General features: G+C 35.2%; 1 protein-coding gene across 1 annotated transcript in view; it reads right to left on the bottom strand.

The window, feature by feature from the left end:
• The window catches only part of CD247 (CD247 molecule), a 33,777-nt gene extending 27,436 nt beyond the window's left edge, over window positions 1–6,341 (bottom strand). Inside the window, exon 1 of the mRNA XM_026664047.2 lies at window positions 6,155–6,341. Within this exon, the coding sequence (XP_026519832.1) occupies window positions 6,155–6,212 (58 nt within the window). The 5' untranslated portion in view covers window positions 6,213–6,341. The remainder of the gene's footprint in view (window positions 1–6,154) is intronic.
• Window positions 6,342–17,464: the final 11,123 nt, after the last annotated feature.

Below are 17,464 nucleotides of genomic sequence, written 5' to 3'. Positions count from 1 at the left end.
AAGTGTGATTAGACACACAAGGAATTTGTCTTAGTGCATGTGCTCTCAGTGTAGTTTGATATTTTGATTGCCTATCGCTAAACAACAACAAAAACAATATTTTTTTTACATCTTGGATGAATTGATATGGATTGATTGCTTAGTACATTCCTATTATTTGTTTATGACTGTTTTGCAATTATATTACTGCGATTTTTAAAAAAATGCTGTACAAAACTGACCTCCTGTCAATAAGGTCTGTTAGAAATAATTGATTTTTTTTATTATGACCTTTGACCAATCAATAAAAACAGTAATGGTATGCAATAGTTTATTTTTTAAAAGAAAATAGTAAGTGAGCAGCATACAAGTAATCCTTATTTAGCAACTATAATTGGGGTTTAGACAGGGGTGGGCTGCTGGGGTTTGCAGGGGTTTGGGAGAGCCCCTGGCTAAGTGTTTGGAGAAACCCCAAATCCCACTCCTGGCTGGCCCTGCTCCGCCCACCCCTCCCCTCCTAGGAGTCCCACACGGCCCGTTTTGGATGTAGGTAAGTGCCGGGCATGCACTGAGGCTCAGGGAGGGTGAAAAATGGGCATCCTGGAAGTTCTGGCAGGCTGGAAACGGGCCCATTTCTGGCTTCCAGAGAGCCCCTGGAGCCTGGGGAGGCCATTTTCGCTCTCCTGGAAGCTCGAGGAAAGCCTCCGTAGCCTAGGGAGGCCAAAAATGCCCTACCCACCCACCGTGGTGGAGGAGGCTGACTAGGCCACGCCCACTATGGCCACGTCCACCCAACAACCGGGCAGAGAACCCTTTGCTAAAAAATTTAAACCCCACCCCTGGGTTTAGACCTATATAGTTATTCAAAGCAGTCACTAAGTGAAAAATCACATGGCTGTGACTGTGGTTACAATTTTTACTTCAGTTTCTTTGCTTTTTGACATCAGAAATATTTATTTCAAAACAGCCAGGTAAGCCCAAATTGTGGGGAAATTTTCTGGAATTCCACTCATGAAGAAGCTGGGAAAAAGGGGAAATCTTATAAGTCTTTTTCCACATTCCCACAGTCTTTGGAATGCTCACCCTGGCACTGGTTTAATTAGCAAGAAGAGAAATGTTTGTATTTACGTTCTTTGGAGAGGAAGAGATTACAAGAGAGTAAGCAGGCACAGAATGGAGAATACCTATCAAAAGAAATGTGCTAACCTTAGGGCACTGATGACTATGAGCTACCAGCTGCTTAAAAGGCACAAGAAAACCTTTAGTGTGAATCTTATTAGGGTCTTGTCAATTTCAGGCAGCAGCTGACAGCACAATCTTAAGTAATTAAATTCTTACTTTAATTACTGCTGTAATTAAAATCAGACAGCTGAACTTGTTAATTTGCAGTTAGCACTTATTAGACATGCATTTACAGGGATCTTCAATCTTGATAGCTTTAAGACTTGTGGACTTCAACTCCCAGAATCCTCCTGCAGTCATGTTAGCTCAGGAATTCTGGGAGTTGAAGTCCACAAGTCTTGAACTTATCAAGTTTGAAGACCCTTGCATTACACTGTAGAGAATAGCTGCTCAGAAAAAGCTTGCTGGTTTAGTCAATCTCTCTGTTTGGTGTGGGGAGAGAAAAATGGGCCAAGACAATGCATGCTAACTGAAACATAATTGCAAAGAAATAATAAATAGAAGTATTGGTCGTAAAGTTTCTTTTTCATTACCACTGTAATTGCAAATGGTCTCTGAGGCAGTCATTAAATGAGGACTATCTGTTGTAAGATAACATGCCCTACGAATTTTACAGTATCTGTGTGCATTATCTATTTATCTTTTAAAACTGAAATATTTTTACAATCATTACAGATAAACGCTACTCTACATTGTAAAATTTTCTTAAACACTTCAAGGAGGTGAGAAGTTTCTTATATCAAAATGATTGGGCCTTGAGTTTGATGTAATGTAAAGTAGTACTAGTCTATGGAACGTCACAAAGAAGAGAGAAGAATTCTGAATCAAAACCTTTTATGACAAAGCTAATACCCAATATAATAGCTAACTTATATTCTAAATTGCAAAGCAAAATAATAGGTTTTGAATAAAACATTTAATCAGAATTCTCTATAAGGTTTTAAAATGTCAGAAGTCCTAAGATCATCACGGTTATTTAATCATTATATTTGTGTTACTTAAAAATAATTATTGCTATATCACCATAATAAACAGGAGTCACCTTTTAAGGAGACTTATTTCTCCTAACTGATTGCACTTAAATATTGTTTGGTTGTTTCTTCAAGTCAAATCCATTCTGTAACATAGAAAGTGTTGGTCAATATGATTCAGCCTAATGTAAAATTCATGGTGCCCTTCCACACAATAAGTTCTGCTTCTATTACACTCAGTGTAATAACTAGACAAGTATTCAAGAATGCGGAGCTAATAATAATCACACTACGTCAGCTAAGACTTAAAATTCTGCATGCTGTAATCCAAACACAGCTAAAGAGAATTAGGTTAGAGAAGGCTGTACATTCACAGACATTCAAATGCTGTTGCTAAAATTCAAATAAATTCTCATTTTAAGATCAGCAGTAAAATAGATATGTGTGTAAATCCAAACAATCTCTATTTAGAAACTTGTCAAAAATGCTTTTAAATACAGAAAACTAAAATCAATTTTAATATTACATGGAAAGAGGGTTAGAGAGACAGAGACTTAAAACATTAAATATATTACTTTCTTTGGTTCATGTTAGGTTTTGAGAAATCTATATACTTAATTCATAATTGTTGGGCATTTAATTTTCCTCTTGACATGTATTTCCTCATGGCATGTACTCTGTTATTTTACTAAGTACAGAGAAGATTTTAAATGAGGTAATAATTTAAGTCATACAATGAATATTCAAAGATAAATTGTAGATTCTATGTCTAAGACAATTTCAGGACTGAATAAAATCAACAAAATAGAAACAATGTTTCATTTCTAAGTATATGAGTAGAGAAGAATCCATAGTAGATAATTGAAAATAAATTTAATAAAGCCTATTGTTTCTCCATTTTATCTGAGGCACTAACTAATTCAGAAACTATCATGCTTTACTTGTGAAATATTCGTGTATAAGAAATATACACTAAACTGCAATCCCAAAAAAGTTTAATAGGGGTTATTTTTGTGTTATCTTAAAGGACCTTTCTTCCCCAGCATTCATTTTTAGATCTAGGCAAGAGACACAACTGAAGAATCACTTTTCTCAAAGAAAAATAAAGTTATAAGATTTCCAACATACTGTATACCTAAACTTAACCGATCTTCTTGCATGGCATGGATCAGTTTTAGAAAATTTAAATCTACGGTATCGTTTACAAAAGCAGCCACTTTCACATGGTCATGTGCAAAAGAGGTTATGGTAGCTTACATCTGGGATAAGTATTAGGTAGGAATCACCTGAATTGTTTAAAATTAATTCAAATAATCAAAACACCTTTCAGTATTTTCTCTTTTGTTCTTTAAATAAAAGTTTAAATAGAACATGGGTGGTAACAGGCAATCATATACTGTACATAAAGCAGAACATCTGCAGGTGGGCTAAGAAAGCTACTAAAAGTCGGGCTAGGAGGGCAGTTCAAAATTCCCTCTCTTCCTCTACTGCGGTCAAATCATACAAAGATCCTGATAGCAGAGGACAGTACACAAAAGTGTTAACCCTGAACTGCAGAAATGGCAATACAATGTAGAAAAGAGAAGGAGACTTCACCACACAGGACATGCAAGCTCAGATACATAGCCTTGTATAATAAATTATTAAATTAATCCCAAACCTTTTGAATAATAATCTCTATCTGTGTATCTAAATCTCTCTCTCTCTCTCTCTCTCTCTCTCCCTCCCTCCCTCCTTCCCTTTCTCTCTCTCTCTCTCTCTCTTGCAAACACACACATACAAGCACACTTCAAAGTACCTAAAGAACATCAAATTATTTTGGCATTTCAAAAAGCAAAATCACATAAATGTTACTCATCTTCCTAGTCCTTGCCAATTAAGATACAATTACAATAATATAATCAATAATTTCCTGGTTTTATAATATCCAAAATCAGCTATTTGAAATCACCATTTTGCTTTAATACTACGGCTAGTCCTATCAATTATATGTACACCACACAAGACTGTCAATGTTTTATGTTCAATTAGAAGACCCAGTCTTAGTACAGCCTCCCTACGAAAGACATCTAGTCTCTTGCTGAAATAAAAGTAATTAAGTATGCATATATCTAATACATCTAATATTCCACAAAGATTGTTTGTAGATTAATACAATAAATATGACTTTATTGTCATATATGGAAAATACTTCATTTCCTTGGAATGATAGGGCTTTTTTTAAACTACAGAACATTATTGTGTTCATACATCAGTAAATTACATGGTCAAAAAGCATACAACATTTATACAAACAGCTATGTCAACACTGTATTGTCTACAAAGTTTATTTTTTTCTTATGATCAGGAATTACTTCCATAAAAATATATTTAGCAATTTAATAGTCAATTATTATATATTAAGATCAATTTTAATAAGTGATATAGTTAATATATATTTAATACATATAACTTTTGCTTGATAGTTGGTTAGCAATGAGAAGGAGACTTGACAAAATAGAAAACCATCATCTGAATTAAAGTTTACCACACAACACTATGTTTATATTCTTCTCTCTGCATCTGTATCACCGTATACTGAAGGTGTATTTCGGTAGAACACATGTTTGAAATCAAACGTTCTATATTTTCTTCCCAAAAGGTATTGCATATGATATTGCTTTGATGTTTATAGGGACAAAGTATTTGAAAACCTACCTCCTCATTGTGAACAAAACCGCATTAGGTAGATGTATCCAAAGCCTATCCTTTAAGATGCAATAGTTTTCAAGAGGTGTCAATATAATTTTAATCAATAATTTTAATAAGCAGAACTAATAACATTTAGTCTTAGAAAACTAGACATTCAAATGTTGACTTTTTAATAACCCAAATTATTACAATACATAGAAAATGTATTGATGGAAATATATTTCATTTCCTCTTGCTATTATATTTTCTTCTTCACTTTTGGACTGATATGAGCCTTGTTACAATTCAGAAAATGATGAGAGAGAGAGAAAGTGCATTTGTGTTTTACTTACTGTATTGCCATGTAAAATGAACACTTAAAAATAGACACCTCTAAAGAAAACTAGCCTCCACCAGTTGAAACTTTGCAATGGTACCATTCAACATGAACACATACAATAGGAATATTTTTTCTTAGTATAGGTAAAAAGTGAAGAGGTATGCATGAAAGGTTTGCATGTGATGGGATCCAGAAGGCTCAAAGCTGCATTTTATTTTCTTTGCTTTCAGGACATGCAAATAGGACACCCTAATACAGAATGTAAGATGTTTACATGTATCTTCTATATAATATGGATCATGAATGTAAAAGAATAAAATTTGACCCCTTTAACTTCTGTTTGTTTTAAATGTTATCCAGCTCTTTTATAAAGAAGATGAATAGTTAAAACTTAATAGTCTGGAAATTGCAATTTAAATAAAAAAATTCTGATTTATTTTTTAAAACAAATTAATACATCTATGATCTTTTATGTAGTTTAACAAGTTTTTAAAATTTGCAGTATAATTCCAGGCATATTTATTCAAAAAATCCATCATATCCACTGGGATTATTCAAGATGTGTCCATTGGATTTCAGCCATAGAAATGCTTAGGGTTTGAAATGTTGCATCACTGACCAGTGCACTACTAGTAGGTGTACAGCAATGCCGAAAGATACCCTTTTTAGTTCAACATTGTTTGCAAATGGAAGCAGGCTCAAATGGCTTCCAGACCAAAACCACAGGACATTAAAATGTTCTTTTTTAATCCACCTGCCAGCCGAGGTCTTCTCTTCATCAGGTTATAAAGCTTTGCCTTATGAAAAGCACTGATCCAAGGATGGAATTTGATGGAATTTGGACAAAATGTGTAGCTGATTTTTATCAAGGAGACGTAACTACAAGTTTACATAGATATTTCCTTCCTGGTACAAGGAAAATATGACATGCAAGAGAAGCTTTCTCTTTCCTCCATTTCGGGGAAGAGAAATTTTTAAAATAGTTTCTTAGAATATGAAAAGCCTGTCTTACCTGCAATTGGTAGCAAAGCCTGAAGGATGGCACTGATAAGTATTCCTTTCAGCTTCATTTCCCCCCAGGGTTGTAAGCCAGTTGGGGGTGAAGAAGAAGGCTGAAGACCACAATTGAACAGATAGCAGGACAAGGAAAAGACAAGACAAAAGGCTTTGTTCTTCTGATTGCCTTCACAGGAAGTGCAAAGCCCACTGAGATCTTTCAGAAACCACCTGCTGGCAATAAGGTTGAAATGCACACTCTTTTGCTCTACCATCAGAAAATTCAATTAAAAATGGCTACAAATATGAGTATCTGGAATGATCAGTGGTTGTTAAAGTTTGCAGCAGATTGAACTCCATCCAGCAAAATGGTGTGTTATGCAATCTCCAAATTTCAGTGCAAAATGTCTGCCTTAACTTCACCCACGGTTGCTCTCTGGCACTTTGATTCCAGCCTATAGGCATATCCAGACTCTAAGATTGATTGATTGATTTAGTTTATATTACCGCCTATTCCCCCATGGCGACTTAAGGCGGCTTACAGAATATAAAACCACATTTAAAACAATAAAACTAATAAAAAGAATCAAATAAATATATGACATTAATATAGTATAATATAATAAAATCATCCCCTACATGAGCCATTTAATGGGCTCCATTCCGCTCTGGGTTCCTCAGGCCCACTGGCAGAACAAGGTCTTTAGGGCCTTCCGGAAGACTATTAGAGAGGGGGCCATTCTAATCTCTGGGGGAATGATGTTCCATAGAGAGGGAGCCTCCACTGACAGGGCCATTCTTCTAGGTCTCACCAGGTGTATCTCCCTCGGGAATGGGACCAGGGGTGGGATTCTACCAGTTCGCACCTATTCACTAGAACCAGTTGTTAACATTCTAAGCAGTTCAGAGAACCGGTTGGTAGAAGAAATTACTGGCCTAATCCTGTAAGGAAGGCAGGAAGGAAACATTCTAGTGTTGCTTACAGAAACTGTCTCTTCGTTAACCCTTATTACATTCTTGGTAGGACTAGACTTCCTGTCTCTGGAACTTCTCTGGAGTTTTTTCCCCTCCTTTGCTGGTACTTTGCTTATGTGGCGTGACCATTCAAAGTTACAATGGCACTGAAAAAAGTGACTTATGACCATTTTTCACATTTACAACTGCTGCAGTATCCCCACAGTCATGAGAGGTCAGGCAAGGAGATGCGTGCCTCGATGTGAGTGATATTGAATTGGCCACGCCCAGCCAATAACATGACCACCAAGCCACATCCATCCAGTCACATGACCACCAAGCCACACCCACCAAGTTAGCCACTCCCGCAGAACCAGTTGTTAAAAAATTTGAATCCCTCCCCTGGATGGGACCCACAGCATTCCCTGCCTCTCTTCTCTGATGGGTCAGATTGATGTGATGAGCAAGAGACGGTCTTTCCTTTGCCACATTTTCTTCCTAAAGAATATCTTGGGGTACATCCCCCATGCCCTGGTTGAAAATGTCAGTGTGGGCCTATTCAGGCCCCCCATCTTTGGATTCTTGTATGTCAGGAATGATCTTTTCAATTTTATGTCTACTAGAAATATTAATACAGTTATCTAAAATACTTTGTTGGTGGTGATTGTCCAGCTGCTCTTTTGTTTCACTTGTTGCCACCTAGATATTGGGGCAGGGATTGATAATTTACCTCTAAAAATAGGCTATATTAAATGTTATCATATAAGCTTATTGTTAGCCTATTGGCTAACAAATTTTGTTGATGCAATAGTGGACTCTGGGCACATTACTGCTAACTGGAGCATGAGCATCACAGTAATGCTCTTATAGAATAATGGCGATCCAGCAGATTGCCCAAAACTATTGACAAATTTTGCCTCCAACACACACAATGAAAATTTTTGAGTGTGTCATCAACCAGTGCTTACATGACATCATAAAAATCAGTACCAATCAATGTGGCTTTATCAAAGCCTCTAGTACTACTGACCCCATCGTTGCAGTTCTCATGCTTATAGAGAAACATTGAGAAAAAGGGAAACCTTTACATTTGGCTTTCCTTGACCTTGAAAAGGCCTTTGACCATATTCTGCATCAGCTGATTTGGTATGTGTTATGTGACCACAGTGTGCCTGAGTAACTCTTAACATGGGTCCAGATGCTGCATGCAAATACCAGCTGTCACATGAGATGCACTGTCAGCCTTTCTGACAGCTTTCCTGTGAAAGTTGATGTTCATCAAGGTTCAACATTGTTATGGATATTATCACAACTATGGAACAATTGCCTTTGCCAATTTGCCCTGCACCTTAATATCAAGAAGACTGAATATTTAGAGACCAGCCCAAGCACCGCCACCACGCAAGTCAGCAGTAAAGATCTAGTGAAGACCAACTCCTTCCATTACCTAGGATCCCATCTACAAAGCAGTAAACACCCTTTTAAATAAATAAAACATAGTAACCTATGGGAGAATTCCGGCTAAGATGTTGAGCTTGGAGAGATGTGGATCCAAGCTGTAAAACTTCTTCCTTCCCCTTTCTACAGAGAAGGTTCTGAGTGGCCTGCTTTCATTTGTTCTTTCCAGAGGGCAGATACCTAGGAGCAAGTTTTCTTTGTTCTGATTCCGTTCTCTCTTGTTCTTTAATTACTATGTGAGCTTCTCTCAGTGTATGGAATTTCATACTTTTACAATTCTAGCATATTATGGCAGGAGATTATGGATATTGATATTCACATCGGAAGGGACGAAATTTGGAAAAGAGCTGATTATTTACAGGCCTGTAATACTACCTGTTTCTTTTAGGCAATTGTTAATTGTGGGAAATGGTTGGGAGAAAGGTACATGAAACTATGCAGTTGTATCTTCACTAGTCATTTGAAATTCTCCTTAATCAGCAGTTGGTAGAACAACATTAAAAGGTGACTAATACCAATAATTACAGTGTTTCTGAAAATAAAAATACATGTGAGCTTTTCTATGAATATAAAATATATTAATTTAGTATATGTGCTTGCCATGTGCATAGACAAACATACGCATAAAGAAACTTCTGGCATCAGAGGAGCAAATGGAGCACATTTCAGTTTCCATCCACACTTCAATAATGCAACAAATTGGAAATTAAATGCTTCTTATCTATATTTTAAATTTTGAAAAAAACATTGAATTGTGTGTGTATTAAGATTAGGGTTTTAAACATTTGGTCTAGATAATTATAATTTATAAACCTACAAAGAGATGATTATGATAGATTGCACAGTCAGCCAGATTTTGAGACTAAATTTTGTCCACCTATCTAGTCCTTCCCAAGGACCTGGGATAGGCAGAAGTTGTTGCTGGTGTTAAATATATTGTTGCAGGACGTAAGTTGTTCCATTTATTATTTATTTTATTTGTATTAGGCACCACCCAAAGCAATTCTGGATGGTTCAGAATATATACCAGAAAACCATGATAAAAACACAACATTCAAAGGTAGCATCTGGTCACTCAAAAGAAAGAGATCCAGTGAAGGGGCTCCATTCACCCTGTGTTTAGCCCATTTATTTCAAAACACACTACCATGGCTTATATGCTCTGCAGTTGGAAAAGGGAAAAATATTGCAGAGAAAATGAGTATATTTTCTTTTCTCTTTAACAAAGAATAAACAACATGCAAAAAAATTGATCAAAGCAAACATAATACACAAGTCAAAAAAGGTATAATTAAATAGATGCAGAATTTAGATGTGATAATAGAAAGGTAGCAATGGGAATATCAATGCAAGAAGAATATTAAATTTCTACCAAATGTTATATTTAGAGACAATTTATAAGTTTTTTCATTAGTATATTATCCCACTTCTGATTGCTAAATTGGATAGTTTATCTTCTAAAAACTGGTGGAAAAGAAGTGATCAGGTTGGATCATTCTTTCTTAAAATGTGATAATATTGTAAATCTCAAAAATTTAGAAAAATGATTCATATGTGAATAAAACTAATCTTAAAAGTTGAAATCACAATACAACTTAATTTTTTTATTAAACTTTATGAAACCATATATACCCATGAAGTATACTGAATTAGCTTTAGTTAAAATGGGTTATGGAGGCCTACTTTGATATCTAGAATTGTGTCTCAAGATTACATCTGACAAAGAAGGTAAATTAATTTGGAACCCATTCCTAGATTAGAAATAAATACATGGATTTGTGTTGTTATGTAAAATGGTTTTCCTGCAAAAAGTCTGTATTTTAATTTTATGGGATATTTAAACTAGAATAAACTTTAATTAATATAAATACAATTTATTGCAATTCTGAGAGAATTTGTTTGTATTCTAAGTCTTGTGTGGTGTGCTTGTTTGGGTGGTTAATGGCAATCACAAGTTTAAAGACTTTACAGGAAGTGTATGACTTCTCAAAAAACAAGCCTTTGTCAGAACCAAGTTATAAATCACTCATCTATTCTTGCCCCAATGAATCATTGATCAACACTCATAAACTGCTATTAGGAATTAACTAATTGCCTTTGCAGCAGATTTTTCTCAGGCTATTTGATATTAATGGAAGACAATATGAATGCCTTTGTCACCTGAGAAGAGGAATAAGACGTATAAAAATTACTACAGGGAGAGACTAAACCCGCAAAGACTCCAGTAAAACCTGGATTGTATGTAGTCAAAATTAACATTTTTAAATCCCAAGGAGCAGAAGCAAAACTAACAACAGTTTCTCTCACCAATGCTCTCTCAAAGGCTAATGGGTTGTATATAAAAATAAAACTCTTGAATACCCAAATCAGGATTTCAATTGAAAAGTCACAGCCAAACCTGCCTCACTGTTTACCTGTGTTGGTTGGTTTCTCCTTACAGGGAAGTTTCATTCAATTCTTATTAGGTTCAATGCACTAATCTCCTAGAAATTCCACATTTACTGGCAGAGAGGTATTAATTATTGCATTCTAAAGGGATTCTCTCTCTCTATCTCTCTCTCATTTCGGAGCACTTTTTTCATGGAAGAGGACTGACACTAATTCTATATCTTCATAAGATCCACTCCTGACAAAACAACAAACAAATAAGCCACTAGCTAGCCACCTACTTTAGTTTTTTTCTGAGAAGTAGTTGCTCTAGTATTTGTGAACAAAAATAGCAAAGTCTCTGGTATCAAAGAAAAGTCAATTTGCTGGATTTGGTTTTGTGAATCACAGTCTACTTCATCAGATGTATGGCATATGACCTGAGAAAAGAGTGTATGGTGGTATAGTAAGTTTCATTTATTAAGTTTGCCAAATCAAGTTGCTAATAAAAGTACAAATGCAACGCTGTTTCATTTTCTTTTTCTTGTAGCAAGGTGCTCTCAAATGAACTCAATCTTTCCTTCCCAGGGAACCCACACTTCTGAATAAGAATTTCCCTCAACTTTTCCTTATATATATATATATTTTTATTTGTTTTTATTTATTTTGTCAATCATGTTTTTAATAATAGATATAATTCGGAACATGATTATGAGTACATGAAATGGGTACAGATAAAAGGGGACATTAGGACAGGAACAGTAGGCACGTTTGTGCTCTTATGCATGCCCCCTACAGACCTCTTAGGAATGTGGTGAGGTCAACAGTAGCTGGTTAAAGGTTAAATGTTAAAGTTTTGAGGGTTTGGGGAAGAGACCACAAAGTCAGGTAGTGGATTCCAGACATTGACAACTCTGTTGCTGAAGTCGTATTTTATTTGCCCTTGCCCTCTGGAATATTCTCCCACTGAAGGTAAGGCCCAGCCCCCATACTCCTGGCCTTCCAGAAAAACCTGAAAACTTGGCTGATACTTGGCCTGGGCCTCAAAAGGGCCTGGTACGTTGGGTGGCTGAATGGATGGAGAAAATCGCCAATCCCAGAATGCCCATCATCTTGGTTTTTATCTTTTCCATTAAATTCCTCTAATTTTAATTATCTGGTAGGACTTTTTTTTACTTTTTATCCTACTGTAAACACCCAGAGTCACTGTATCAGTTAAGACGAGTGGCATAAAACTCCAGTAATAAATGAATAAAAGTTAATGGGGCCCACATGGAACGCATCCTTCTACATACCTGAGGAATAGTTAAATCAGACGATTAGACTAATATGACAGAATCCACACTCAAAAAATAATACTCTGCTCTTCATATATGACTACCCATACCGTTGAATTTCATCTGAAAGCTGAAAGATTGCCTGTTAGCTTTCAGATGAAATTCAAGGATATGGGTAGTCATATAGAAAACCTTTCATGGTTATTTGTGGGACTGCCTCAGCGCATCTGCCTTTTCTACCATTAATTCTAGTACAATGGGTGTGATGTGGGTCCCTTCATTAAAATTATGTTGATGTAGAGGAAGTACATAGATAGCTTTGAAGAAAATTTACAGCAACTGTTAGGAAAATGTAACCTTAGTTTGGGAAAACAAGAAAAAAGAAACTCAAGATTGTTGCACCTTAATTCTCTTTGGTATAGGATTTTTAAAAAAGGAAAATGCTGATAGGTTTTCTGTTATTATAGCCCATATTAATCTAATTCTAACATTTCTATTTTTGAGCTGGGGTACCTTGAAGGTCTGACAGTTGAAAACACTTTCTGTCCATAACCATTCTTGCTCTGTGGAATAGCATCTCCTCTGAAGTCTGTACTGTCCTTACTCAGCCATTATTCAGGAAACCTAAAAAAATGTAGCTTTCTCACTAGACTCTGAGGTAGGGTGACTTGTTTGCCTATTTAGAATTAATGTAATATTCCTTGATGTTCATGGAGATCCCTTACTCAGTATAGTAATATATAGTTTTTCAGTTATTTATTGTTGTTTTTCTACTTATTTTATTGTTTTACTATAGTATATATCATCTAGATTCACTTGAACAGTTTCAATCAATTGAAGCAGCTTATAAATTGAATAAATGATTAAAAAAATAAAAAACGGGCAAATAGATTATCCAAGAAAAATATTAAAAACTTTAAAATGCTTAATTCCCTCAGTGTTCTTGAAAGACATCCTGTGCATTCCGTATTTATTTTGTTTTCAGCCAGAATTTGCACCATATTTTACTTTTTTTTAAAAGGCCTGGTTGATTTGATTCCCTTTACAAACACACACACACAAAAACAGGTGACCTTAAAAAAAAAAATCTTAGCAGACAAATTGCTGACATGCGATCTTTCCTACATTGTTATGAATGCAGTATTTTATTTATTTTATTTGTCAATTGCTTACAAGATAATAGGTATAAGTATATACATAGTTATGAATACATGAAATGGGTACATATAAGAAAAATAAAAGGAACAATATGAAACAGTATGAAGAAATCCAAGTGGTAACCAGTTTATTCTACAATAAACTGTAGAAACTTGAAAAAAGTTCTAAATATAGAAATGGTCTGTAAATACAGAAAACACCCCCTTTTTAAAATAAATGTATTTAAAAATCATGGCTCATATCAGAAAAAAAAATGATTCAGAAAGCATGGTACATACTAACTTTATTTTTTGCAGATGATTCATGCTTCTAAAGTTTTCCATCCACTTCACTTTATTATACATTAAGTATAATAAACAATTCAAATTCATTCAAGGAATAGTTGTTTTCATATTATTTAACAATGCAATAATTATATAAAATAGATTGTTTATATATATTGAAAATTCTGCACTTTATCATAGTAAAAAATCTCTTAGTCACTTTGGTTATTCAAAAAGGTAGAAAAAGCTGTTAATATAAATTAAATATATTTCCAAATATGCCTCAGCCAAAGTGATAACAATATAACAAAGGCAGCTACTAATCAGCCTCTTTTACTGTCTGTAAAGATTATAACTCAATTTGGATTAAATTGGAAAACAAAAGAATTCTAACATTACAAGGATACGACTTACAAATAGGGTGGCATGCCTTCTTGTGGAACCCGAGTAGTAAAAGTCACTCATACTTTCAGAGACATACTTTACGCAAATCTTTGATAAAAACCTGGTCTGATATTAGGAAAAACCATTATATTAAAGTTCCCTTATGGTTGTCAACAATGGAGGCAATGTTTCACCCTAATACAATGGACATCAGTAAAAAGCTCAAATATCACCAAATTTTAGACAAAGAAGGAAAGCTCAAATCGACCCAAGAGTTAGAAAACCAAAAAATAATGATTGATCGTTGGTCCTATTTCCAAATAGCAATAAGATATGAGAAAGATTTAAAAGAATTTGGAATAGAATCAAAGAGCACTAAATTTGATAAGATACTTTTGGGTCCAGATAAAAATATATCTAAATTATATAATTATCTATTAGAATATGAATTAGCTGAAGAAATTGTGAAAGGACCAATGATAGCGTGGGCAAGAAATTTTGGCCATAATATAGACTTAGAAGACTGGGAAGAAATCTGGCAGAGAAATCTTACAATAACTAAATCTGTGTCTTATAAAGAAAACTTATATAAAATGATATATAGATGGCATCTAGCACCCTCCAGTTTAGCAAAAATATATCCAACATCCAATCCAACCTGTTGGAAATGCAAAGGGAATCATGGTACCTACTTCCATCTCTGGTGGACATGCCCAGTGGTCAAAAATTTTTGGATTAAAATCAAAACTTGGTTAGAAGAAATTGTCCAGGGTGGATTGGAGTGGGATCCTAAATTGTATCTTCTGGGTATCATTAAGGAAGGTTAAAAGGAAGGTTAAAATTAAAAGGAAAAGAGGAGGCGGAATTTTACTTGATCTGGAATAAGTGGTATGATTGGCTAGAACGTAAAAAAAAGAAAAGGGGAATCAAGGGGGGGAAACAAATTTATGAAACATATTATGACACATACAATAACAGGAATTGTTAATGTTAGTCTTAGACTCCCTCGTTTTTAAACAATCAATAGAAGGAATTCATTGGTAAAAATAAATAAGTATAATCCAACAACAAACATTAATAACAGAACATTATGTCTGATAGAACATAAATAACAGAGAACCTATAGGAAGCAAGAAATAACTGCCACATAATATAATTTAGGAAATATTTAACTCAGTGTCAGATGTATTAAAGGAAAGTTTAATTAGTTTTAGCAGAGAGATTATTGTGACGTTTGTCTGTTTGAATCTTTGTCTTTTGAGTTTGTATATTTGTATATTTTATTTTTTTGTATTCAATAAAGTTTTTTTTAAAAATTTAAAAAAAAGAGACACTGTTTTGGCTGGGTTTTATTAGTTTTTGTGAGTTTTATTACATTCATTTTTCATTATAATCTTGGCAATTCAGACCTTTACTTAAGTATTTATATTTGTAGGCTATCCCATCCCAGACAACTTTGTGAAGCTTTTTTTAAAGTAAATACTCCAGCATTAAAAAGCTTATTCATTCAAGGAGCCAAACTTACCATGCGGATTTCTCATAATTTCCAGAGCCAGACCGTCATCTAACCTAAAGTCTAGGGAAAAGCTAGTTTTTTAAAGAGTGCTTGAAGACGGGCATGGTAGGACCCATGTGGATCTATTAATAGAAAACACAATTTATAAGAAGCAACCAATGCACTTCTATGGAGGCAGAATGTGTATTCCATTTATGCATAATGTTACAAAGACTGCACATATATTCATACTTATCTGGATATTATTTATGAAAAAGATATATACAGAATTTCACTCAGATATTATTTTCCTTATGACAACAACAAATGGGAGGCTTAAGCCGCCCCTCCCCCTGCAACACACACCCGAGTCTAAACCAAGCTTGAAAGAAAGAAGAAAACCACCAAAGAAGAGGGCTTCCATTCCCAACTCAATGGTATTAAAAGTCAACAAAAAATTAAGAGGTTAGGATGGAGATACCAGCCACAAACATAGCCCACCAGAGATCATCCACAAATCTCAACATGCTGTTAATCACATATTGGTGCTATAATACAGCCTAAAACAAACTGGAAAGGTTCAAAGATCATCTGTTCCCTCCAAGGACTTGGGGACTGCAACTACACGTGAAACTCGAAAAATTAGAATATTGTGCATATAATATTATTTCAGTAATGCAACTTAAAAGGTGAAACTAATATATGAGATAGACTCATTACATGCAAAGCAAGATAGTTCAAGCCATGATTTGTCGTAATTGTGATGATTATGGCTTACAGCTCATGAAAACCCCAAATCCACTATCTCAGAAAATTAGAATATTACATGCAATCAATAAAACAAGGATTGTACATAGAACAATATCAGACCTCTGAAAAGTATAAGCATGCATATGTACTCAGTACTTGGTTTGGGTGCCTTTTGCAGCAATTACTGCCTCAGTGCGGAGTGGCATGGAAGCTATCAGCCTGTGTTATGGAAGACCAGGATGCTTCAATAGTGGCCTTCAGCTCTTCTGCATTGTTCGGTCTCATGTCTCTCATCTTTCTCTTGGCAATGCCCCATAGATTCTCTATGGGGTTCAGGTCAGGCGAGTTTGTTGGCCAATCAAGCACAGTAATCCCATGGTCATTGAACCAGGTTTTGGTGCTTTTGGCAGTGTGGGCAGGTGCCAAGTCCTGCTGGAAAATGAAGTCAGCATCCCCATAAAGCTCGTCTGCGGAAGGAAGCATGAAGTGCTCCAAAATCTCCTGGTAGACGGGTGCGTTGACCTGGACTTAATGAAGCACAGTGGACCAACACCAGCAGATGACATGGCTCCCCAAATCAACACAGACTGTGGAAACTTCAAGCATATTGCAGTATGTGCCTCTCCATTCTTCCTCCAGACTCTGGGTCCTTGGTTTCCAAATGAGATGCAAAAATTGCTCTCATCAGAAAAGAGGACTTTGGACCACTGAGCAACAGACCAATTCTGTTTTTCTTTAGCCCAGGTAAGACGCTTCTGATGTCAGGTCAGCAGTCTTTCCCATGATTGTGATTCCTACTGAATCAGACTGAGAGACCATTTAAAGGCTCAGGAACCCTTTGCAGGTGTTATGGCTTAATTAGCTGATTAGAGTGAGACACTTTGAGTCTAGAATATTGAACCTTTTCACAATATTCTAATTTTCTGAGATTGTGGATTTGGGGTTTTCATGAGCTGTAAGCCATAATCATCTCAATTATGACAAATCACAGCTTGAACTATCTTGCTTTGCATGTAATGAGTCTATCTCATATATCAGTTTCACCTTTTAAGTTGCATTACTGAAATAAATGAACTTTTGCATGATATTCTAATTTTTTGAATTTCACCTGTACTACCTTCTCTACAATTTCCCTAAAAAGGGAAAGATAATAATAATTATAATCTACTACATTTATATAGTAAGATGCCTGATTCTCAGTGACTTTGGGAAGTTGGACA

Source organism: Notechis scutatus, chromosome 5 (genome assembly GCF_049901735.1).
Source record: "Notechis scutatus isolate UNSWTSFEM ecotype Mainland chromosome 5, rNotScu1.2, whole genome shotgun sequence".
NCBI lineage: Eukaryota > Metazoa > Chordata > Lepidosauria > Squamata > Elapidae > Notechis > Notechis scutatus.
Note: the sequence above shows the minus strand (reverse complement) of the source record. Positions and strands in the feature narration are given on the sequence as shown.